The sequence below is a fragment of the Oncorhynchus tshawytscha genome, linkage group LG06 (assembly GCF_018296145.1).
Source record: "Oncorhynchus tshawytscha isolate Ot180627B linkage group LG06, Otsh_v2.0, whole genome shotgun sequence".
Classification (NCBI taxonomy): Eukaryota; Metazoa; Chordata; class Actinopteri; order Salmoniformes; family Salmonidae; genus Oncorhynchus; species Oncorhynchus tshawytscha.
In genome coordinates, this window is record NC_056434.1 from 23,844,007 (window position 1) to 23,869,142 (window position 25,136).

Genomic DNA, 25,136 nt, shown 5'->3' on the forward strand with positions numbered 1-25,136 from the left:
GCTGGTTTGGGCTTTGGTAATGAGTGCCTGGGGACCTGAGCCAGTGTCGTCAGTATTCTGCAGCTCAGGCCCTGACAAGCCCAGTCAGTGAGACAGATGATAGCTGTGCATCATCTTATGTGTACATAAGATACATAAGGTCAGACACTCAATGAACCCCTGATTAACTGCCCTGATGCACACACATGCGCACACACACAAACACACACACACACACACACACACACACACACACACACACTAATTCATTAATGAAGTTCCATGGATGGCAGGGAAGTTTGCTGATGACATCAAGGCCTAATGTCATTGTAAGCCCTGATAACTGTGATGTGTGCAGCCAGCCATGGTTGGCTGTGTTGATACTTACCACTGTGGGCGCTAAACCACCGGGGTGCAATGTGCAGGGGCAAGGTGTCTGCCAACGACCCTCGGGAGCCCAGATAGAGCATACCATCCGTGTGATGCCCGCTGCCCGTTTCCTGGTAGCCGTTACCATGGGCGGCGTTAGTGCCAGACCCCCCTCCAGCCCTGTCCGAGTCTGTTCCTCTGGGGGTATAAAAACCAAAGGGCACCGTAGGACTATGTTCTATGCCCATCCCAGCCACAGAACTCACTGAGCGGCTGCGTAACCCCATAGTGCCACTTGGTCGGTAGTGCCCAAAGTGGGCCGAGGGTGCCACTGCGCTGTCATCCGCCGAGACACCGTGAAAAGCACCCCGGGGCCGCCCTGCCGTACTCTGCTTGCCCCCCATCCAAATCGCCCGATAAAATTGGGTGGGGGCTGTTGAAACGGGGCTCCCGCAGAGAGTCGAGAGCCGTCACTGGAATCGCCCCCGACACGCCTGTCTGCAGTGCACTTGATCGCCTCTTGCCAGGGACAAAACGGCAGCTTTAAAAAATCCCGGTTGTCAAGTCTGACTAAAGCAGCTGTGTATAACAGACGCAACAGCCCATTTCCCTGACAGGAACATGAGCGACTCGAATGTTTTGATTCAGCTCAACAGAGAAAAACGATCATTTATAGGAGGATGATGTCAAATGAATGACAGAAAAACAACTCCCTTTGATGAAGATAAGCAAAACGCAAAACGTTTTCCCCTCACAACGAATGACAGGACAGCCTGCTCCAAATCACAACAGGGATGATGACAAGCACAAAGCGCAACAACGGTTCCGACAGTCGCGCTTCCCTGCAGTAGGCTAGGCTACCCCCCTTTAATGTTATTATTTTTGTCTTGAAGACTGGTTCAGCTGATCATAACCATATCCATGACAACTGTTGCTGTCTGTCTGCCAGTCTGTCTTTCCAACGACATACGTGTGTCCGGGTCCGCTTGTTCTCCGGTTCCCGGAGATTTGGGTCAATGTATGCCGCTCCCCTGCATTCTCATATCCGCGCGCTCGCTCTCACTCCTTGCTGCTGGTAGACAATGGAGGCGTTCAGTGCGCATACTCGGATTAACAATGTAACGCGTGTGAATAGGGAATATACAGTAGTCTATATATATTCTTAATCACGAGGAATTTATTAAAATATTGTCCTAATTGTTTGTTTATCTTTTAGAAATCCAATGAAGGCGCATGTCTGGCTCGCCCCAGGCTACCAAGTCAGACGAACGCAGTGTGAGCAGAGGACAGAGATTGATATGAGCTAGTAACGCTGTCATAACCAAGTTAACATGCAGATGGCACAGCATTCATCATTTTTTTTATGCAGAATTATTGAGATTGTTGACAAACGACAATTAGCAGCCTAAAGGTATTTCCCCCAAATAGGCCTACTGGTTATTGGCATGAATTTATCACTCAATTATCATGCAACTGTTTATTACTGGTTTTAAACTATAAATTAAAAAAACAATAAACACTATTAACCATTAACAAACCCTTTATAAACAGTACGTAAATTATTACTGCCACTGTTTGCTATTAATGAGAAAACTATTATTCATGCATGCATCAAAGTTGAAAGACAAATGATATACCATGAACACATCGTGTGTGTGTGTGTGGAATGTATCAGTATGATGAGGATGATCTCTTGGATTTAGGCTAATGAGCAGGTTTGAGTGACAGCACAGTCGGGAGTGACAGACACCTGTCACTCCCATTCATTCCTGCAGAATAAAGCCAGTCTAACGCACAGATTCTCTGATTCTCATATCTGAGGTCAAATAACCCAATTCAGGACATCACTGTTGATGTATAGTCATTGCTGCTGCATTAAACATACACACACACACACACAGACATACTGTACAGGCACATACACACACACACACACTAATTAAAATGCCAATCTGGCCCTCATACCTTCATGGACACTTAATCCACAGCTTCCTATTGGCTCATTCAATCATCCCTTCTCCTCTCCCTTGTAATTACTGCCCAGGTCATTGCTGTAAATGAGTACCGGTGTGTGTTCTCAGTCAACGTACCTGTTAAAATAAGAGTAAAATAAATCAAAACAATTAGGGAAATCTACCAACTGCTTTTTAAGAAGGGGCAATTCCATGGTAACAGAATGATGCTGAGACTCGAATTCTTTCACTTTAAAATGTATGTCAAAATGCAGATACAAAGTTTGGTAACAGAATCATGGCACAAAGAGCACAACCCATCATTATGTTACCAATCTTTGAATCTGCATGGTTCTTCAAGTGATTTTGTAAAATCTTCTGTGGAAATTGTTAAAAGTAGTCCTTGTTTATAGAGTTGTATGGTTTGTTTAACCTTGCAATCATTGTTTTTTGTTTGACATACATTTAAAGTGAGAAATCTGAGTCTGAGGATCATTCTGTTATCATGGAACGACTCAATGGTAGCCCAACTGGGCCGCAAGATGGTGCTATTATTCATTTGAAGTTGTTTGTCATAGGGTTGTTGACAATATTCTGTTGGTTTTTTTGCTTGTCAAAATTATAATACAATTTGTTTTTTATTCCCAAAATGATACTAGCATACTCCTGTCTGAACATACTGGAATAAAATCATTTAAAACACTACACCAGAGAGCATCATTTAGCCACAGAGGATCAGTAGCTGCTAAGAAATAGCTGTGGAAAACATTTTATAGTAAGCACTTACTGTCATGAAGGCTGCAATTTGGGCAGCGCTTGCCAAATATAGAACAGCTTGTTGCATTGTGGCCATAGTCATATAATCCATAGAAGGATTTTGGAACCTTTAACCCCGGCACTTTGACTGTTAAACTGATGTTTACCCTAGAAATGGTTGCCAATCCTGATTGGAATGGAAACTGCATCTATGGATTATATTTCTATGGTTGGTTGTGGCTGTCAATTAGCTTTTTGCAAATTTCAAAATACAATCACGAGAAAATCATAGCCATACAGCTTGGAAAGCAAATGCCTGCTGCTGAAAATGAATTACTAATCTGTCTGTAGAAGCTAACCACAATTTTTTGAGTGATTCTGAGCGAACAGCGCTGTTTTTCAAAGTAGCTTATTTTAAGATAGGCTATTGATTTGCACGAGCGCATCGGCCATGACAGGTGAGTAACCTAGGGTTCATCTTCATCATTGGGTGAGTCAGTGTCACTGGAAAGTCTATTTTGTAGCCTACTGCAACCTATAATATATACTGTATATATATATTTACTGAGTATAGCAAACATTAGGAACACCTTCCAAATATTGAGTTTCCCTCAGAACAGCCTCAATTCGTCAGGGACATGGACTTTACAAGGTGTCGAAAGTGTTCCACAGGGATCCTGGCCCATGACTCCAAGGCTTCCCACAGTTGTATCAAGTTGGCTGGATGTCCTTTGGGTGGTGGACCATTCTTGATACACACTGGAAAATGTTGAGCGTGAAAAAACCAGCAGCATTGCAGTTCTTGACACAAACCAGTGCCCCTGGCAACTTTTACCATACCCCATTCAAAGGCACTTAAATATTTTGTCTTGCCCATTCACACTCTGAATGGCACACATACACCATCAAATCAAATCAAGCTTTATTTATACAGCACATTTCAGACATGGAACGCAACGCAATGTGATTTACAGGAAAAAACAAATAAAAAAACAATGAAAATAAAAGCGAAAACTTTACTACACAACAAACATAAGATAATAAATAATTTACTGACACAAACTGAACTAAAAACACCCTAAGGAAAATCACTGTTTTAAGATGTATTTTAAATCCTGTATATCCACAGTTTCAGCCCTCTCAGGTTCTCTGGCAGGCTATTCCAGAGACTGGGCGCATAATAACTAAAGGCTGCCTCTCCATGCCTCTTGGTCCTAGGCATTGAGATAGTTAAAAGGCCTTTGCAGCCTGAATGGAGGATGTTTTATGTACGAGCCGGTCCATAGGGGACGCTAATGTATTACTGGCTGGGTTGACTGCGTCAATACCAACAGGTATTACAACATCAGGAAAATTACGCCCTCTAGGGGTCTCGGCGCTAGCTCAAAAGCGACCTTGGGCCCTCCACTGGATAAATGACTAATTGCAAATGAAATCACTCACCTCCACTGAAATTTTTATTGTTGTTGCAAAGGAATACAAGTCACCTAAGATAAACATGCTGTCTACTTTATCTTCAGAATTTAATATCGAGAATGTGTTTAATGAGACAGGTGAGCCTATTTATTCTGTGAAAATGTAGCAAGTCTGCTATATATTTTTTAAAGGATTAAGCTAAGCACATGTCTCTCATGTGCTCTTCTCATAATACCACGTAACTACAGGCCAAATGTTTACAAAGCTCTCTATTTTATCCAATTGTTTTGACTGTTGGAAATCGATTGCTCTCGATTGACTCAATAGCCAACCGTTGTGCCATTTCGAAGTTTCGTGCCAAACCAGGGAAGCAAAGTGTAAACACACCAGGGAAGCAAAGTGTAAACACACAGCAGAAGCTAGTAGCTAGCTAATGACTTGTCACTTGGCGGGTATCTACTTTTTAACTACAGTGACTTTTTAATGGAGACAGTCGGACCTTCCCCTGCCTCCCTCTTCTCCCTTGAAGATATTTTGCTTCCTCACGAGAGGCTGCCTAGCCGGACAGAACACACGTTTCCCTGACTTGAATTCCTGGAGAAATATAGTGACCTGCGGGGCATCCAAGAGGTCGGTCACAAATGTGAAACAATGTACAGTGCATTCGGAAACTATTCAGGCCCCTTAACTTTCTCCACATGATCTTACGTTACAGCTTTATTCTAAAATAGATGAAATTGTTTTTTCCCCCTCATCAATCTACACACAATACCCCATAATGACAAAGCAAAAAGTGAAATATCACACGTACATAAGTATTCAGACCCTTTACACAGTTGAAGCACCTTTGGCAGCGATTACAGCTGCCAACCATTTTTGGGTATGACGCTACAAGCTTGGCACACATGTATTTGGCGAGTTTCTACCATTCCTCTCTGCAGATCTTCTCCAGCACTTTATATTTTGACTTTATTTTATTTAGTAAATATTTTCTTAACTTTTTCTTGAACTGTACTGTAGGTTTAGGGCTTTTAAGTGAGCATTTCCCGGTAAGGTTGTATTCGACACATGTGACAAATAAAATTTGATTTGATTTGAGTGAAATGCTCACACTGTGGAGCCCTGATAACCCGCTACCATGGCTGGTGAACTAGTCATCTTACCTGCCAATGCCAAAATGGAAGGTGGCGGGTGTTCATTTTAGGTCCTGACCGCTAGGTTTCATGGGTATTATGACACCACTGTGTGACTCTATTATACCACCACTAACGCTCGTCGTATGTTTTTTATTTTTTTATTTTTTTATTTCACCTTTATTTAACCAGGTAGGCTAGTTGAGAACAAGTTCTCATTTACAACTGCGACCTGGCCAAGATAAAGCATAGCAGTGTGAGCAGACAACACAGAGTTACACATGGAATAAACAAATTAACAAGTCAATAACACAGTAGAAAACAAAGGGGGAGTCTATATACAATGTACAATGTGTGCAAAAGGCATGAGGAGGTAGACGAATAGTTACAATTTTGCAGATTAACACTGGAGTGATATATGATCAGATGGTCATGTACAGGTAGAGATATTGGTGTGCAAAAGAGCAGAAAAGTAAATAAATAAAAACAGTATGGGGATGAGGTAGGTGAAAATGGGTGGGCTATTTACCAATAGACTATGTACAGCTGCAGCGATCGGTTAGCTGCTCAGATAGCTGATGTTTGAAGTTGGTGAGGGAGATAAAAGTCTCCAACTTCAGCGATTTTTGCAATTCGTTCCAGTCACAGGCAGCAGAGTACTGGAACGAAAGGCGGCCAAATGAGGTGTTGGCTTTAGGGATGATCAGTGAGATACACCTGCTGGAGCGCGTGCTACGGATGGGTGTTGCCATCGTGACCAGTGAACTGAGATAAGGCGGAGCTTTACCTAGCATGGACTTGTAGATGACCTGGAGCCAGTGGGTCTGGCGACTAGCGAGGGCCAGCCGACTAGAGCATGTCGCAGTGGTGGGTGGTATAAGGTGCTTTAGTGACAAAACGGATGGCACTGTGATATACTGCATCCAGTTTGCTGAGTAGAGTGGCAGGGCTTGCAGTATGTGGCAGGGCTTGCAGACAATAACGGATTACAAAAGGAAATCCAGCTGTGAGTTGCCCAGCGATGCAGAACTCCCAAACTCACTTCGAGGAATATACCACTGCCTTGCATGAAAAATCCAGTTTTTCCGGATGACTGTGTGATCTCGCTCTCTGTCGCTAATTTGAAAAAAACTTTTAAACAGGTTAACAATCACACGGAATACCAGGGCGATCTTAAAACATGCACAGACCAGCTTGCAAGTTTCTTCATGGATTTCAATCTCTCCTTGTCTCAGTCTGTAATCCCAACATGTTTCAAACTGACCACCATTGTCCCTGTTGCCAAGAGCACCAAGGTAACCTGCCTAAATTACTATCACCATGTTGCACTCACATCTGTAATTATGAAGCGCTTTGAAAGGCTGGTCATGGTCCATTCAGGAGACTGAAAAGATTTGGCATGGGCCCTCGGATCCTCAGAAAGTTATACAGCTTCACCATCGAGAGTATCTTAACTGGCTGAATCACCTCTTGATATGGCAAATGTATGGCCTTCGACTGCAAAGCGCTACAGAGGGTGGTGTGGATAGCCCAGTACATCACTGGGTCTGAGCTCCCTGCCATCCTGGAGCTCTATATCAGACGGTGTCAGAGGAAGGCCCAAAGAATTGCCAAAGACTCCAGCCACCCAAGCCATAGACTGTTTGGCTAACGGTACAGCAGCATCGGCTCTAGGACCAACAGTCTCTGAGACATCAAAAAGAAAGAAGGACCAATGCACTCTTCATATTAATTCATTCAAATGCCTTTATTTGCATGGCAAGTTCAATGGAACAAAGAATTTAAAACTTCATGGCCTTCATCAGGGAGTTTAAAGATAAGATGATACGTCTTATTTTTTAACAAAACATTTTCCAATCAATTCTGATTGAAGAGGGAGTCAATATTCATTGGAGTAAACAAGAGACCGCCTGAAACCCCAAAGCCAGGAGACTGCTAAATTCCTAGACCGCTAAATAGCCAGACTGCTAAATAGCCAGACTACTAAATAGCCAGACTGCAACATAGTCAATTAATGGTACCCAAAATATCTGCACTGACCCTACCTTGCACTGACCCTACCTTGCACTGACCCTACACACACACACTAACTACAGTATATACTGTATATGCACCATATACTACTCACTCACACACACTACATTGACACAAAGCCCACACAAATTCACATACACTACATACGCACACACACACACACACATAAACACACACGCATACCGACACAACACGAACACACATATATGCACACACACACAGCACACACACAGCACACATGCAGTGCCTTCTGAAAGTATTCACACCCCTTGCCTTTTTCCACATTCTGATGTGTTACAGCCTGAATTAAAAATGAATTAAGTTGAGATATTGTGACACTGATTCACATATAATACTACATAATGTCACAGTTGAATTTAGTTTTTAGAAATGTTTACAAATAAATTAGAAATGAACAGCTGAAATGTGTTGAGTCAAGTATTCAACCCCTTTTGTTATGGCAAGTTTAGGAGTACACATTTTGCTTAACAAGTCACATAATATGTTGCATGGATTCACTCTGTGTGGAATAATAATGGTTAACATTATTTTTGAATGACTACTCCATCTCTGTACCCCACACATACCGTTATCTGGTAGGTCCCTCAGTTGTGTAGTGAATTTCAAACACAGATTAAATCCACAAAGACTATGGAGGTTTTCCAATGCCTCACAAAGAAGGGCACCTATTTATAGATAGGTAAAACAAGGTTCAAGGTGAAGTTATCAATTACGCTTCGGATCGTGTATCAAAACACCCAGCCGTTACAAAGATACAGGCGTCCTCCCTAATTCAGTTGCCAGAGTAATACTGCAAAAACTGTGGCAAATATTTTTTTTTTAAATCCCTAAATGCAAAGCGTTACATTTGGGGCATATCCAACACAACACGTCACTGATTACCACTTCATATTTTCAAGCATGGTGGTGGTTGCATAATGTTATGGGTATGCTTGTCATCGGCAAGAACTAGGGAGTTTTTTACTCTCCCAGATGCTGCACTTCGACAGCCCTGAGAATCCGGAGATTTCACAGGTGGTGCTTCAGGATACAAGTAGGTCTACAGCATGCCCTCAAACACACAATGCACCTACTGCCCGCTAGTATTTTTGTGTTGAAGAGCACCCTGTCTGCCACTACACGAAGGAGTGTGTCTCAGTTGGTGGAACATGGCACTTGCAATGCTCACCCTTATGAATGCTTTTTTATGCACACACTAATGTAGGTCGCTTTGGGTCAAAGCATCTGCCGTATAGGCTTATATGAAACAGCTAATTTTATAGATTTTTTGTTGCTGCTGCCATCGGAATCTACTGCATGTAGGCTATATTGATCTTGAACTGCTTAATGTGCTTTGTGCAGCACATGATCAATTAACTAGACTACAGGATTTCATACCACTCAGCTATTTACCTTTCAAAACTCTGTCACGTAGAGTAGGCCAGAAGGCTATACTGGAAAACCTGTCAAAATAAAAAGATGGCGGAGCCACAAAAGTTCTTCTGTGCAAGGGTGTTTATTTACAAAGTGATTCTGGAACAAAAACAACAGTACTGCCATCAAACATATACCTTATGGGCCAGCTAAAAACAATGCTGCCCCATTCACAGCTCAATCCAAAATGCCTTCCCATGAACTGAAAGAGAGGCTCCTTTTGTAGGGCTAGCACCTCCCCTCAGAACAATTAACACCAATTAATTAAGCAATTAATTACCTAGTCAAACCTACATTTCCATTAACTAAACATACTAAAAGATATACAGTGGGGCAAAAAACTATTTGGTCAGCCGCCAATTGTGCAAGTTCTCCCACTTAAAAAGATGAGAGAGGCCTGTAATTTTCATCATAGGTACACTTCAACTATGACAGACAAAATGAGAAAAAAAATCCAGAAAATCACATTGTATGATTTTTAATGAATTTATTTGCAAATTATGGTGGAAAATAAGTATTTGGTCAATAAAAAAAGTTTATCTCAATACTTTGTTATATACCCTTTGTTGGCAATGACAGAGGTCAAACGTTTTCTGTAAGTCTTCACAAGGTTTTCACACACTGTTGCTGGTATTTTGGCCCATTCCTCCATGCAGATTTCCTCTAGAGCAGTGATGTTTTGGGGCTGTTGCTGGGCAAGACGGATTTTCAACTCCCTCCAAAGATTTTCTATGGGGTTGAGATCTGGAGACTGGCTAGGCCACTCCAGGACCTTGAAATGCTTCATACGATGCCACTCCTTTGTTGCCCGGGCAGTGTGTTTGGGATCAATGTCATGCTGAAAGACCCAGCCACGTTTCATCTTCAATGCCCTTGCTGATGGAAGGAGGTTTTCACTCAAAATCTCACGATACATGGCCCCATTCATTCTTTCCTTTACACGGATCAGTCGTCCTTGTCCCTTTGCAGAAAAACAGCCCCAAAGCATGATGTTTCCACCCCCATGCTTCACAGTAGGTATGGTGTTCTTTGGATGCAACTCAGCATTCTTTGTCCTCCAAATGCATCCAAATGCTCTCTAGCAAACTTCAGACGGGCCTGAACATGTACTGGCTTAAGCAGGGGGACACGTCAGGCACTGCAGGATTTGAGTCCCTGCGGCGTAGTGTGTTACTGATGGTAGGCTTTGTTACTTTGGTCCCAGCTCTCTGCAGGTCATTCACTAGGTCGCCCCGTGTGGTTCTGGGATTTTTGCTCACCGTCTTTCAATGCGCCCGTTTACATTAATGAGCCATTTGGGACAGGCACTACAAAGTCAGCCCGATTCCCTTTGCTCGGGTCCTTATCCAGCATACCCGGAAGCTACAGAGATAGAGAGAGAGAGGAACAGAACAAACAAACAAACAAACATACGCACTCATCCACAACATAGATAAGTAAAATACATATTGCTTGTATTAAATATGAACATTGACATGAGTGTGAAATGTATGTACTAAGTCAGAAAAGTTAACTTGTGTGTCAACCCACATTGTTACCTTATCTGATAATGGAGCAGGGAGGAGTGATGAATGTGTGCGTGCGTTAAAGAACCAAATGCTGCCCGCTCTACGCCGCAATAGCTCTTATGTTCGTAATCTTATTTATTACTATTTCTCATTTGTTGTTGCATTGTCAGAAGAAACCTGCAAGTGAGCGATGTGTACCATACATATCCCGTGCATACAACTAATACAACTTGAAACGTGATATCTGTCCATGAACAACTCATTCAGTGTTATGTCCCATAGTGGGCCACTAGAGGGTGCCATCTGATCATGTTGTCCTCATTGGGCAAATTTGTTTAGCATGTTCCAGTGCCCAAGAAAAGTGGAGATTTATTTAAAGGACAATGGAATGGTTTAAAGATTTAAAAAATTTAAAAAATTCAACTCACCCGGGGCACCGAGCCATGTAAAACGAACTTGCCTGTTGACTAATGTAGGCTATTGTGTTGTTTTTTCGCTGGGCAAATCACATCACAGTCATCTTTGAACAACAACAAACAAGTGAATTCAACAGGACTATTAGTAGATGAATTTGTGTTTCATCATGTTTTTATTAACCTCTTCTTCTTGAGGTATGTACACTCCTCTACGTATTTGTTTGGACAGTGAAGATAAAACATTTCATTTGGCTCTATACTGCTGCATTTTGGATTTGAGATCAAATGTTTTTGAGGCAACAATACAGAATGTCACCTTTTATTTGAGGGTATTTTCATACGTATCTGTTTACCGTTTTAGTAATGAAAGCACTTTATGTATCTAGGTCCTCCATTTGAAGATGTCATAAATATTTGGTCCCATATCCCTGCCACACATTGATCACATCAAGCTTGTGACTCGTCAGAGGCTTTTGCCGTTTGTTTTGGTTGTGTTTCGCAGTATGTTTGTTTTGGTTGTGTTTCGCAGTATGTTTGTTTTGGTTGTGTTTCGCAGTATGTTTGTTTTGGTTGTGTTTCGCAGTATGTTTGTTTTGGTTGTGTTTCGCAGTATGTTTGTTTTGGTTGTGTTTCGCAGTATGTTTGTTTTGGTTGTGTTTCGCAGTATGTTTGTTTTGGTTGTGTTTCGCAGTATGTTGTGCCCAATAGAAATGGATGGTAAAACAATGTATTTTGGAGTAAATTTGATTGTAAAAAAATAGAATATGTTTCTGTACACATTAATGGTTACAGATAAGCATGATTGAAGGATGCACAAAGATCATGCCCCCAAAACATGCTAACCTCTCAACATTACCAATAACTGAGGAGATTAGCATTTTTGGTGGGGAATGATAGTTAAGGGGGGAAATCATAATTGGGCTCCTTGTCTAAATGTGGCCAATATTACAGTGTAAGCGTGTGTTTGATTTCTGAGATCTCCACACATGCTGTACACGTGTTTTTCAAAGGCTTTGTTTCATGTTATGTGAGTCAGTCTCTGAATTGGATGCTGTCCTTGTTCTTATGAAACAAATGAATGCTGGGGAGAAACCGGAAAGGTTTTGTGAGATCTTATTTTGAAAAGTGTGTGGTTTGCAGATGATCAGAGATGATGTAGGCCAAATAACTTTAAAATGGTTGTGTAACATGTATTTATTACCATAGTCTAGCTCTGCATGTGTAATGAATATAATCTACCCTTTCTCCATAAATGTAACTTCTACAGCAACTTCATGTAAATATGCCATTCCTGATTTACATCTAATGAGTCCATTTGAACCCCATCTACAGTACATTAACATTAGGCTGCAGAAGAGGTTGGATCTGCATTAGAGTCCATAGTGTCAACACAGTAAACAGGGCAGCAAGTAACCTAGCAATTAAGAGCGTTGGGCCAGTAACTGGAAGGTCGCTGATTCCAATCCCCGAGCTAGGTGAAAACCTGTCTATTTGCCCTTGAGCAAGGCACTTTACCATAATTTCTCCTGTAAGTCACACTGGCTAAAAATGTGAACGGCACAGAGGGTGATGCTGCGTCATTTGCACTTTTTCATTACACTGATACTGTCATAAGGTATTGCCTAGTTAAGAATAGATCTCTGTGTCTACTGTGTCTTCATCAAGTTTCAGCCTGTGAAAAAAATTAATCACAGGGTGTGATTCTTGACTAAAACACGTGTAAGAAACTCATTCTCACATTTGTTTGCCTGTAATGTTGACATTTAATAATAATGACATCTGATTTTATCCTCTCTGTACAGTATATATTCATGAGATGCAGTGTCTCCATATACAGTGCCTTGCGAAAGTATTCGGCCCCCTTGAACTTTGCGACCTTTTGCCACATTTCAGGCTTCAAACATAAAGATATAAAACTGTATTTTTTTGTGAAGAATCAACAACAAGTGGGACACAATCATGAAGTGGAACGACATTTATTGGATATTTCAAACTTTTTTAACAAATCAAAAACTGAAAAATTGGGCGTGCAAAATTATTCATCCCCCTTAAGTTAATACTTTGTAGCGCCACCTTTTGCTGCGATTACAGCTGTAAGTCGCTTGGGGTATGTCTCTATCAGTTTTGCACATCGAGAGACTGAAATTTTTCCCATTCCTCCTTGCAAAACAGCTCGAGCTCAGTGAGGTTGGATGGAGAGCATTTGTGAACAGCAGTTTTCAGTTCTTTCCACAGATTCTCGATTGGATTCAGGTCTGGACTTTGACTTGGCCATTCTAACACCTGGATATGTTTATTTTTGAACCATTCCATTGTAGATTTTGCTTTATGTTTTGGATCATTGTCTTGTTGGAAGACAAATCTCCGTCCCAGTCTCAGGTCTTTTGCAGACTCCATCAGGTTTTCTTCCAGAATGGTCCTGTATTTGGCTCCATCCATCTTCCCATCAATTTTAACCATCTTCCCTGTCCCTGCTGAAGAAAAGCAGGCCCAAACCATGATGCTGCCACCACCATGTTTGACAGTGGGGATGTTGTGTTCAGGGTGATGAGCTGTGTTGCTTTTACGCCAAACATAACGTTTTGCATTGTTGCCAAAAAGTTCAATTTTGGTTTCATCTGACCAGAGCACCTTCTTCCACATGTTTGGTGTGTCTCCCAGGTGGCTTGTGGCAAACTTTAAACGACACTTTTTATGGATATCTTTAAGAAATGGCTTTCTTCTTGCCCTCTTCCATAAAGGCCAGATTTGTGCAATAAACGACTGATTGTTGTCCTATGGACAGAGTCTCCCACCTCAGCTGTAGATCTCTGCAGTTCATCCAGAGTGATCATGGGCCTCTTGGCTGCATCTCTGATCAGTCTTCTCCTTGTATGAGCTGAAAGTTTAGAGGGGCGGCCAGGTCTTGGTAGATTTGCAGTGGTCTGATACTCCTTCCATTTCAATATTATCGCTTGCACAGTGCTCCTTGGGATGTTTAAAGCTTGGGAAATCTTTTTGTATCCAAATCCGGCTTTAAACTTCTTCACAACAGTATCTCGGACCTGCCTGGTGTGCTCCTTGTTCTTCATGATGCTCTCTGCGCTTTTAACGGACCTCTGAGACTATCACAGTGCAGGTGCATTTATACGGAGACTTGATTACACACAAGTGGATTGTATTTATCATCATTAGTCATTTAGGTCAACATTGGATCATTCGGAGATCCTCACTGAACTTCTGGAGAGAGTTTGCTGCACTGAAAGTAAAGGGGCTGAATAATTTTGCACGCCCAATTTTTCAGTTTTTGATTTGTTAAAAAAGTTTGAAATATCCAATAAATGTCGTTCCACTTCATGATTGTGTCCCACTTGTTGTTGATTGTTCACAAAAAAATACAGTTTTATATCTTTATGTTTGAAGCCTGAAATGTGGCAAAAGGTCGCAAAGTTCAAGGGGGCCGAATACTTTCGCAAGGCACTGTATATATGTATGTCTGTCATGTCTATGTTAATGTTTTAAATATACGTAAATTGTAAAGTATTTTTTTCTGTATTGTCTTTTTCGTTGCGTGTTGGACCCCGGGAATACTAGCTGTCACTAATGGGGATCCTAATAAATATCATGAATCATGTCTGCAGTCAGGGATTCCTACGGAGATGTTATAGCCGGCTGAGGGCACATGGTTACAATGTCCACGTTTAATGGTTTATTTGGAAGAGAAGTGTTTTAGTGTGAGATATATGAATGTGAGTGTGTTGACCTTTCACTGCTTGTCATTCACTAGCCTTAGTGTTAATGTGCACTGCCTGTTTCCCAGAGGTGACATTGACACACACGTCACATGTCTGTGTGTGAGAAATCAAAAGCTCCATCTACGTCATTATGCACAAGGGCAAATCTCAGCACTTCACACACACACACACACACACACACACACACACACACACACACACACACACACACACACTCAAATGAAAGACCTGTAGGAATTTTATAGGACCTATAGAAGTTTACTAAGGAGACTGAGTGCAGCACATTCTCTATTGTCAAACTATTGAACTTCATCCCTGTTGGGAGGAAATGCACATACCATTTGTGTGGTATACAGGAGGTTGGTGGCACCTTAATTGGGGAGAACGGGCTCGTGGTAATGACAAGTGGAATAGGTGGAATGGCATAAAATGCATCAAACAGATGGTTTCCAGGTGTCTGATGCCACTCTATTTGCACCGTTCTGGACATTATTATGGTGTTGTAGTTAATCGGAGTGTGTTTGTTTAGTGCAGTGAAAGTCCTAGCTGTTCTCTCATGTGTTAAATGTGGGTCAGCTGATGGCTGTCCTGTTAGTGAGTTGGTGATGTGATGGACCCTATTGATGTTCCCCTCTGGGGTCTAGACATTGATCCTGGGGGGACTGCCCTCTGTGGGGAGGGGAGTGGTTGAAGAATATGATTAAACTTTACCTCGTGATGGTCCTACATCACAATGTACTGTAACTTTTTATGCTGGACCATCAGGAGTCTTACCAGTCCAGACCATTTGGAGGGACAATGCAGTATAGATGGAAGAGGAAGCGAGATATCCCACTCCCTCATTTTTATGTTTAGATGAAAGTCAATGACCTTAACAGACTGCTATCGCATTGGTGTCTATGGGATAGCCACCCCCTTAAGCAGACAATGGTAAATGGCCTGAGTGAGCTATCTTCATTTATTCACCATTTTTGTCTGCAGTTCTGGTAATGGTAGAAGTGTGTTGTCATTGATTGGGCAGAGTGTTTCCTGACCACATGACCTGACCAGGAAAACTTCTGGTTCCAGTCATTGATGCTGAAGAAATGTTCTTAGCTCTAGCACAGGATCTATTTCTCCATGGTCTTGAGGTGAGAGTGAGACTATCATGGCTTGGCTTGAGTAGCTGTCAATCAATGATCCGCCAGACTGAGCCAGGGTTGTCTATCAGGGATTCCCAGTTCTGGGGCCTCCCCTGGGTGCACGTTTTGGTTCTTTCCCTAGCACTACACAGCTGATTCAAATAACCAACTCATTATCAAGCTTTGATTATTTGAATCAGCTGTGTAGTGCTTGGGCAAGAACCAAAACATGCACCCAGGGGAGGTCCCAGGACTGAGTTTGGGAAACCCTGGTCTAGAGCACTGGTTTTCAACACTGGTTTTCAACACTGGTTTTCAACACGGGGTTACTGTGTTCTGCGGGGTCACTGTAAGTGGGCCGCATTTAAACATTTAAAAAATTTAAAAATATTCCAAAACTAACATTTGGGAGTATTAATTTTTACTATAAGCAATCATTTTGATCTACAAGTTATTTTATGTTAAAAAAAATCTGGGATTCCATTTAATGGTGTTCCTCAAGCTTTTGGCAGTGAATTGGTGGTCTCCAGAAGGTAAAGGTTTGGGAACCGCTCATCTATATATCTGAAGATTGTAATGCAATGTGTGTGTGATTGTAATGTATGGCTGATTTGCAGACGTCTAGAATGTTCTGGTCTGCTCTTGTCTAGTGCTGTGACGGCTGTCAGAGCTCTCCCTGGAGCCAACTAGAGACTATACTTGGCCAAAAGATTATAAATAAAAAGGGTAGAGTTGCAGATGGAGTCCAGGAACTGACACACACCACCCCATACAGCAGCCTCTGCTTTCTGTTTAGTTTAAGGGTCTCTGACAGGGAAATTTAAAACTAACCTATTTATGTACTCTTGCTGTGTTGAAGTAAACTTCCGTCTAATTTTCTAGATGTTATGCAGGCAGAGTTGGGCTTTTATTATGACTGTAGTTGTCAATACTACTACAGCACTTCTCATTAAAGTCGTTGTCCTTATTTGAATAATAGTGGAAGTGGACGAGTACTTTTTCTGCTTTAACACTATTCGTCGAAAGATGTGTATTCTCACCTTTCTACTTTCTGATTGTCTTCTGTGGGGTGTCTGCCCTTCTTACCCACATGACTTCACAGATCAAATATAGGTAACACCAGCATAAAGTATCTTCATAGGTCTTTGGGTCACCACGAGCCAGAACAGTTCCAATGCACTTTGGCATAGGTTCTACACGTCTGGAACGTTTTTAAAATGACTTATTATTCTTTCTTTTTCTTTTTTAACTATGTAGAATAGTCTGTAGACATACAAGAAGTACACAAATAGACAAATAGTCTGGAACATTCTTCCAAGAGAAATTCCATTATTTGGTGTTTTGTTGCTGGTGGTGGAAAATGCTGTCTCAGGCACTGCTCCAGAATCTCCCATAAGTGTTCAATTGGGTTGAGATCTGATGACTGAGACGGTCATGGCATTTGGTTTTCATCATTTTCATGCACATCATACCATTCAGTGATCACTCGTGCACTGTGGATGGGGGCATTGTCATCCCAACCATGGTAGCCAAAATAATGGCCTGCCCACAGTGCTCAGCATTTTTATACATGACCCTAAGCATGATGGGATGTTAATTGCTTCATTAACTCAAGAACCACACCTGCGTGGAAGCACCTGCTTTCAATATACTTCATATTCATCATTTACTTAAGTGTTTCCATAATTTATGCAGTTACCTGCATTCTGACGTATGGAAGAGGTTTCAGTGCATAGCATGGTTGAATAGGAAAACTGCACAAATAGGTGAACAATACCCTACACACTAGAGTTTTATAAGAAGGTATTATCATTAATTTTAAGGAGATATCATGTCAAATTGTACTCATGTACGTTATGTGTTTGTAATCTTGTGTATAACACTTATGCTTCTTTCTTGGAACTTATAAAAATGGATGCCCACCGCAATGTGAACTTCCTGGTTAAATAAATGATAAGATCCTTTTTTAATTAAATGTTCAATACCTGACAGCTGTCTAACCATAAACCTAACAACACTACCCAGCGGCATAAAGTATCTTGTTTAATCAGTACCATGACTTCAGTGAGGTGAAACTTTAACACAAGCAACTAAAAGTCAACTTTTGATGTGGTGTACTTCTGTGAGAGATGACACCTTCCTCTCGTCCTCAGCACAGGGAGCATGTAGCCTAGCTACATCAATAGAACTATCGCTGCATCTGTCTGCTTTCTCCTCTTCCTCTCTGTCTCCTCAGACTCCATGTCTGTGTGAGTGCTCTGCAAGAAGCTGAGGCGAACAGAGGCTCCCTGCCTGAAGGCATAGTGAGGGAGAGGAGCTGAGGCGAACATTGCAGCCACAGTGATGAGGTGTCAGGATTAGGTATATCTGAGCGAACACCCCCACAATGCTCTTCAAATGGTTATAATCTCCCCCCACTTCGCACTCATTGGTACTGATGCAACAGCCCAACAACGCCATGGGCTGGAGGTGGGAGGATAGAGAGAGAGGAACATATTCTTCCCAATATTATGCGGCAAACACTGGTTTTGTAATAGGTTGGTAACAGCTAGGTAGTGGTAATGGAAAAACTGTGATACAGAACCATTGTTTACCTACAGTAGGTGATGACACACAGCATGGCTAAACTACCTATACACGCTCTATAAAGTATACCTTAATGTACAGTACTGGTCAAAAGTTGGAACACACCTACTCATTCAAGGGTTTTTCTTTATTTGTACTATTTTCTACATTGTAGAATAATAGTGAAGACATCAAGACTATGAAATAACACATAGAATCATTTAGTAACCAAAAAAGTGTTAAACCTATAAATATATATTTATATACTTGAGAAAATATATTTTATACTTGAGATTCTTCACAGTAGCCACCCTTTGCTCCCCAGTGGCGCAGCGGTCTAAGGCACTGCATCTCAGTGCAAGAGAAGTCACTGCAGTCCCTGGTTCGAATCCAGGCTGTATCACATTCGCCCGTGATTGGGAGTCCCATAGGGTGGCGCACAATTGGCCCAACGTCTGGCTGAGGTAGGCCGTCGTAAGAATTTGTTCTTAACTGACTTGCCTAGTTAAGTAAACATTTCAAAAAAATCTTGGCCCAAGTAAGTCTCTTCTTATTGGTGTCCTTTAGTAGTAGTTTCTTTGCAGCAATTCGACCATGAAGGCCTGCAGTCTCATGCAGTCTCCTCTGAACAGTTGATGTTGAGATGTGTCTGTTACTTGAACTCTGTGTGGCATTTATTTGGGCTGCAATTTCTGAGGCTGGTAACTCTAATAAACGTATCCTCTGCAGCAGAAGTTACTCTGGGTCTTCCTTTCCTATGGCGGACCACATGAGAGCCAGTATCATCATATTGCTTGATGGTTTTTGGGACTGCACTTGAAGAAACGGTAAGTTCTGGAAATGTTCCGCATGATGTCTGTCATTTCGTTTCTCTTGGCTTATTTGAGCTGTTGTAACGATATTCGTCGTCGGAAGATGAGGAATCATCGGACCAAAGCGCAGCGTGGTAAGTGTTCAATACTTGTATTTCAGCTGAACACTAAATAACAAAAATCACAAAGAGAATGAACGGAAACTGAAACAGTCCTGTCAGGTGCAGAAAAACAAAACAGAAAATAACTTCCCACAAAAACCGTGTGGGGAAAAAGCAACCTAAGTATGGTTCCCGATCAGAGACAACGATAGACAGCTGTCCCTGATTGAGAAACATACCCGGCCAAAACAAAGAAATACAAAAAAATAGAAAAAGGAACATAGAATCACCACCCAAATCACACCCTGACCAAACCAAAATAGAGACAAAAAAAAGCTCTAAGGTCAGGGCGTGACAGCTGTTCTTGCCATAATATGGACTTGGTATTTTACCAAATAGGGCTATCTTCTGTATACCACCCTTACCTTGTCACAACACAACTGATTGTCTCAAATGCATTAAGAAGGACAGAAATTCAAATGAACTTTTAACAAGGCACACCTGTTAATTTAAATGCTTTCCAGGTGACTACCTCATGAACCTGGATGAGAGAATGCCAAGAGAGTGTAAAGCTGTCATCAAGGCAAAGGGTGGCTACTTTGAAGAATCTCAAATCTCAACTATATTTTTTATTTATTTAACACTTTTTTTGGTTACTACATGATTCCATATGTGTTATTTCATAGTATTGATGTCTTCACTGATCCTTCCTGTTTGGCCCTGTCCGGGGGTGACCTCGGATGGGGCCACAGTGTCTCCTGACCCCTCCTGTCTCAGCCTCCAGTATTTATGCTGCAGTAGTTTATGTGTCGGGGGGCTGGGGTCAGTTTGTTATATCTGGAGTACTTCTCCTGTCCTATTCGGTGTCCTGTGTGAATCTAAGTGTGCGTTCTCTAATTCTCTCCTTCTCTCTTTCTTTCTCTCTCTCGGAGGACCTGAGCCCTAGGACCTGAGCTCCAGGACTACCTGACATGATGACTCCTTGCTGTCCCCAGTCCACCTGGCCATGCTGCTGTTCCAGTTTCAACTGACCTGAGCCCTAGGACCATGCCCCAGGACTACCTGACATGATGACTCCTTGCTGTCCCCAGTCCACCTGGCCATGCTGCTGCTCCAGTTTCAACTTCCACCTGACTGTGCTGCTGCTCCAGTTCAACTGTTCTGCCTTATTATTATTCGACCATGCTGGTCATTTATGAACATTTGAACATCTTGGCCATGTTCTGTTATAATCTCCACCCGGCACAGCCAGAAGAGGACTGGCCACCCCACATAGCCTGGTTCCTCTCTAGGTTTCTTCCTAGGTTTTGGCCTTTCTAGGGAGTTTTTCCTAGCCACCGTGCTTCTACACCTGCATTGCTTGCTGTTTGGGGTTTTAGGCTGGGTTTCTGTACAGCACTTTGAGATATCAGCTGATGTACGAAGGGCTATATAAATAAATTTGATTTGATTTGATTTGATTCACTACTATTCTCCAACATAGAAAATAAAGAAAAGCCCTTGAATGAGTAGGTGTGTCCAAACTTTTGACTGGCACTGTACATGTGAAGTGTTACCACTCATCCATCTCCCTTTCTGTCTTGATTGACTCTCTCTGCCTTGATCCCTGGTTCTCTCTGTGTTCTATTACCTCTCTTTTGGTGGATTGAATGTAGCACTGGGTGGTCTGTCAATGGACAAGGGAGCATCTCAAGAGAAGAGGTTTCCATAAATACATCAGAGGAGAGTCACCCTCGCTGCCTGAGAGCTGCCCAATCTCAGCATAACACACAGATGAGTCATTACTCAGATCCACTCTGGCACTCTGGGTGCCTGTCGCCACCACAGCCCCTCGACTGGCACAGTAGCATTAGTGGTGAAAATTAGGGTCCCTTACTGTGGGCCATAGATGAGCAGATAAGAGTGTTGCAATTGATATACTGTTTAAGGCATGTAGTTGTCAACGTGCAGCACAATGAGAGGACATGTTGCTAACCACTAGGGAGATGGCGGGTGTGATCGATTGTGAAATTGGGAGTGTTAGCTATTGGGCAAACAAATGGAATCGAAGCGAGTTCAATAAGCACGCAGAACTAAACCACAACTAACCCACAAAGGCTGTTCACCACTCCACAGTGTGTCTCAACTGGAACCATATTCCTTATTAGTGAACTACTTTTGACCAGAGCCCTGGGCACTATAAAAGGAATAGGTTTGCAATTTGGGACACAGTCCCTCAGTGTGCCAGGTCTCCCCTCAGCTTCTCAGCTGCCCACGTCCCCTCGAATATCGCCTGTTCTCTACTCAAGTCTACTCTCCTGTCTACAACCCAATAAAGTCTCTGACCTGTTTACTGTACCAGACCATCAAAACCAGTATCCCTGCACAGAGACAAATTAGGGCCAATTGGTTCCTGTTTGTGAACATTGTGTATACTAATCTGTCTGGTGAAGACTGAGCATTTTGTCCAGACTGAACAGGTCAGCGTAGAACTGTGACTCACCCTGCTAAATGAGCTTTTCTTGGACATTCTCTCTCTGGCCCCAAAACATACATGGCACTGGTCCCAGCAGTGGATTGTGAGTTCTCTTTCTTAAGAGCATGGTCCCCTATTTGTATATCTGCTCCTGTCAAATGTACTTATGTTTGGTCTTGCTGTTAATGAAACTGATCGAAGCAATGGCCCAAAGGAGATATTTTTCTAGTAAAGCGGGCTCGGGAAGGTCTGTGTCCAAGATGACCGCCCTGACAGCCTCAGGATGCTAGATAGATTATTTATGAGACTTTGATATTACAGCTTGTGACACATGTCACTCCATAAGTGTATAATAATTTGAAAAAATGACACTCCTCACTCATGGTGGTGGTCAACAACCAGGCTGTGGTGGTACACTCTGCCAATCTGTACAACTGTATGCACTCCATACTCAAAACAGTAACCTCACTGAATCTAAAATAAATGAGAACTCTGGTACTGTGTGTAGCTAGTGTAGATATACAGGTTACGGCCAAAACAAAGGAAACACCAACATTGTGTCTTAATAGGGCGTTGGGCCACCACGAGACAAAACAGCTTCAATGCACATAGCATAGATTGTGTTGTCTGGAACTCTATTGGAGGGATGCGACACCATTCTTCCATGAGGAGAACTTCCATAATTTGGTGTTTTGTTGATTGTGGTGGAAAACACTGTCTCAGGCTCCAGAATCTTCCATAAGTGTTCAATTGGGTTGAGAGCTGGTGACTGAGACGGCCATGGCATATGGTTTAAATCATTTTCATACTCAACAAACCATTCAGTGACCACTCCACTCATGCCCTTTGGATGGGGGCATTGTCATCCTATTGGCGCATAGCCATGGTCGACAACATAATGGCCAGCCCATTTTTATACATGACCATAAGCATGATAGGATGAATGTTGCTTAATTAACTCAGAAACCTGTGTGGAAGCACCTGCTTTCAATATACTTTGTATCCCTCATTTACTCAAGTTACATCACACCCACTATACTACAACCATCTTTCTCACAAATGCATACAATTGTACAGACATGTCCTGCATACCTCTTTAAAGTGCACATCCTCATCTGTGAGCAACCGATTGAGTCTGACAGCCTGTCAGGAGCTGCATGAGACATTTCTGAGGTGTCTGCCCAGTCAAAACAGACAATAGACTGTAGAGCCATAGCAACGCAATACCGTTCTCAGACATTTTACATTTACATTTGAGTTATTAAGCAAATGCTCTTATCCAGTGTGACTTACAATTAGTGCATTCATCTCAAGAGTCAAGATACTGTAGCTGGGTGAGACAACCACATATCACAGTGGTAGCAAGTACATTTTCCCTTAATAAAGTCGTTTTCAGGAAAGCTAGGGATAGTAGGAAAATACTCTTTGAAAAGGTAGGGTTTCAGACGTTTTCGGAAGATGGGCAGTGAGTCTGCTGTTCTAGCTTCAAGGGAAGCAGATTCCACCATTATGGTGCCAGGAGAGCTGTTCAATTGTGTTGAAGAGCTTTGACTGGGCTGAGCGGGAGCTGAAAACCCATAGGGATGGGGCGGCCAAGAGACCAGAGGTGGCAGAACAGTGCTCGGGTTGGGGTGTAGGGTTTGAGCATAGCCTGAAGGTAGGGAGGGGCAGTTACCCTTGCTGCTCTATCGGCAAGCACAATATTCTTGTGGTAGATGCCAGTGAAGTTTGCGGAGGAACGGGTTGACATGGGAGAACTTGGGAAGGTTGAATACGCTGCAGCGTTCTGGATAAGTTGCAGGGGTTTGACGGCACAAGCGGGGAGCCCAGCCAACAGAGATTTTCAGTAGTCTACAGTAGATGGGAGACAAGAGCCTGGATTAGGACCTGCACCACTTCCTGTGTGAGGTAGGGTCGTACTCTACAGATGTTGTAGAGCATGAACCTGCAGGAGTGTGTCACTGCTTTGATGATAGCAGAGAACGACAGGGTGTCGTCCAGGGTCACGCCAAGGTTCTATGCACTCTGGGAGGGGGACACCGTGAAGTTGTTAACCGTGATGAAGAGGTCTTGGAGCTGGCAGGCCTTCCCAGGAGGAAGAGCAGCTTCGTCTTGTCGAGGTTGAGCTTGAAGTGGTGAGCCGACATCCAAGTTGAGATGTCTGCCAGGCACACAGAGGGATGACTCAATAACCAGGACACATTGATTCAATAGTCATAGTCATCGTGCCACAGTCTAACTGATCGCCCAGGTTAAGCCGACTGTGTAGACCTCTAGATAGCTTATGATTGATATATATATCTTAAGAGAGATACCATACAATAGCAAAAAAAACATTTGTGATTTATCTCAATTAATGTACCAGTTTACCTCCACTTATAAGGAGAAAAATACGTAGAATATAATTTACAGTAATGATTACATTTCATGAACATAAATTTTCATACGTTAGACATAAGCATATTTAAAACCAGGGGCACAACTTTCACTGGGGACGAGGGGGACATGTCCCCCCCACATTCTAAAATTGCATTCCCCCCACAGTTTTATCACTGGGATGTGATACAAAATGAGGTAACGGTGTGCTTTTGGACCATGCGAAAGCCTCCGACCGATTTATTAATGAAATAAAAAGTTATGCCCCCCCCACTTCTAAAACCAAAGTTGCACCCCTGTTTGAAACATTTTTTAATTATTGCATACAGTCTCATACAGTCTCCTCTTAGCTGAGATAAACAAGGTATGAAAGAGATTTTGGCAATCACTCCATCTGGTCTAATACCACTGTGTCTAGTCAGTCTGATAACACTCTGTGTCTAGTCAGTCTGATAACACTCTGTCTAGTCAGTCTGATAACACTCTGTGTCTAGTCAGTCACACAGTGATGTTCTAAAGTAGGTCAATTTGTCATTGTGAAATGAAGAAAACAGACGTTGATCTAGACGTAAGGGACAACAGAGTGCGTAGAGAGAGGGGAGAGATGTGATGGGGCATTCTCACTGGATTCAGCAATAAACACAGATCCAGTGTTGTCTGCATGATGTCCACTGTGTTTTGATATCATAGGATATTAAAAATCATGTTCAAAAGTAAACCGTCTAATCCCCGGTAGCCATTGTATTGGTTTATGCCTGTGTGGGTGCGAGGGAGCCTGAGAGAGGCTGACTAGAGTTGAAATGTGTCAAAGGGAATGATAAATCCATTATGTACTATATTTTTTGTGTCATTTTGTGGGTGCTGTTAAAAATAGTATTCTGAAGCTCATGATTGTGAACTTACTGGTGCAGTGGAAGCTTCACTCTTGTTTTCAAGAGCAATAATTGTTACCCCAAAATGATCTATCCTTTATCT

The 25,136-nt window shown here is 42.3% G+C and overlaps 1 protein-coding gene across 1 annotated transcript in view; it reads right to left on the reverse strand.

The window, feature by feature from the left end:
* The window catches only part of LOC112252271 (E3 ubiquitin-protein ligase znrf1), a 50,853-nt gene extending 49,224 nt beyond the window's left edge, over positions 1-1,629 (reverse strand). Inside the window, exon 1 of the mRNA XM_024423363.2 lies at positions 368-1,629. Coding sequence (XP_024279131.1) covers positions 368-752 — 385 coding nt within the window. The 5' untranslated portion in view covers positions 753-1,629. The remainder of the gene's footprint in view (positions 1-367) is intronic.
* Between the last annotated feature and the right edge of the window lie 23,507 nt (positions 1,630-25,136).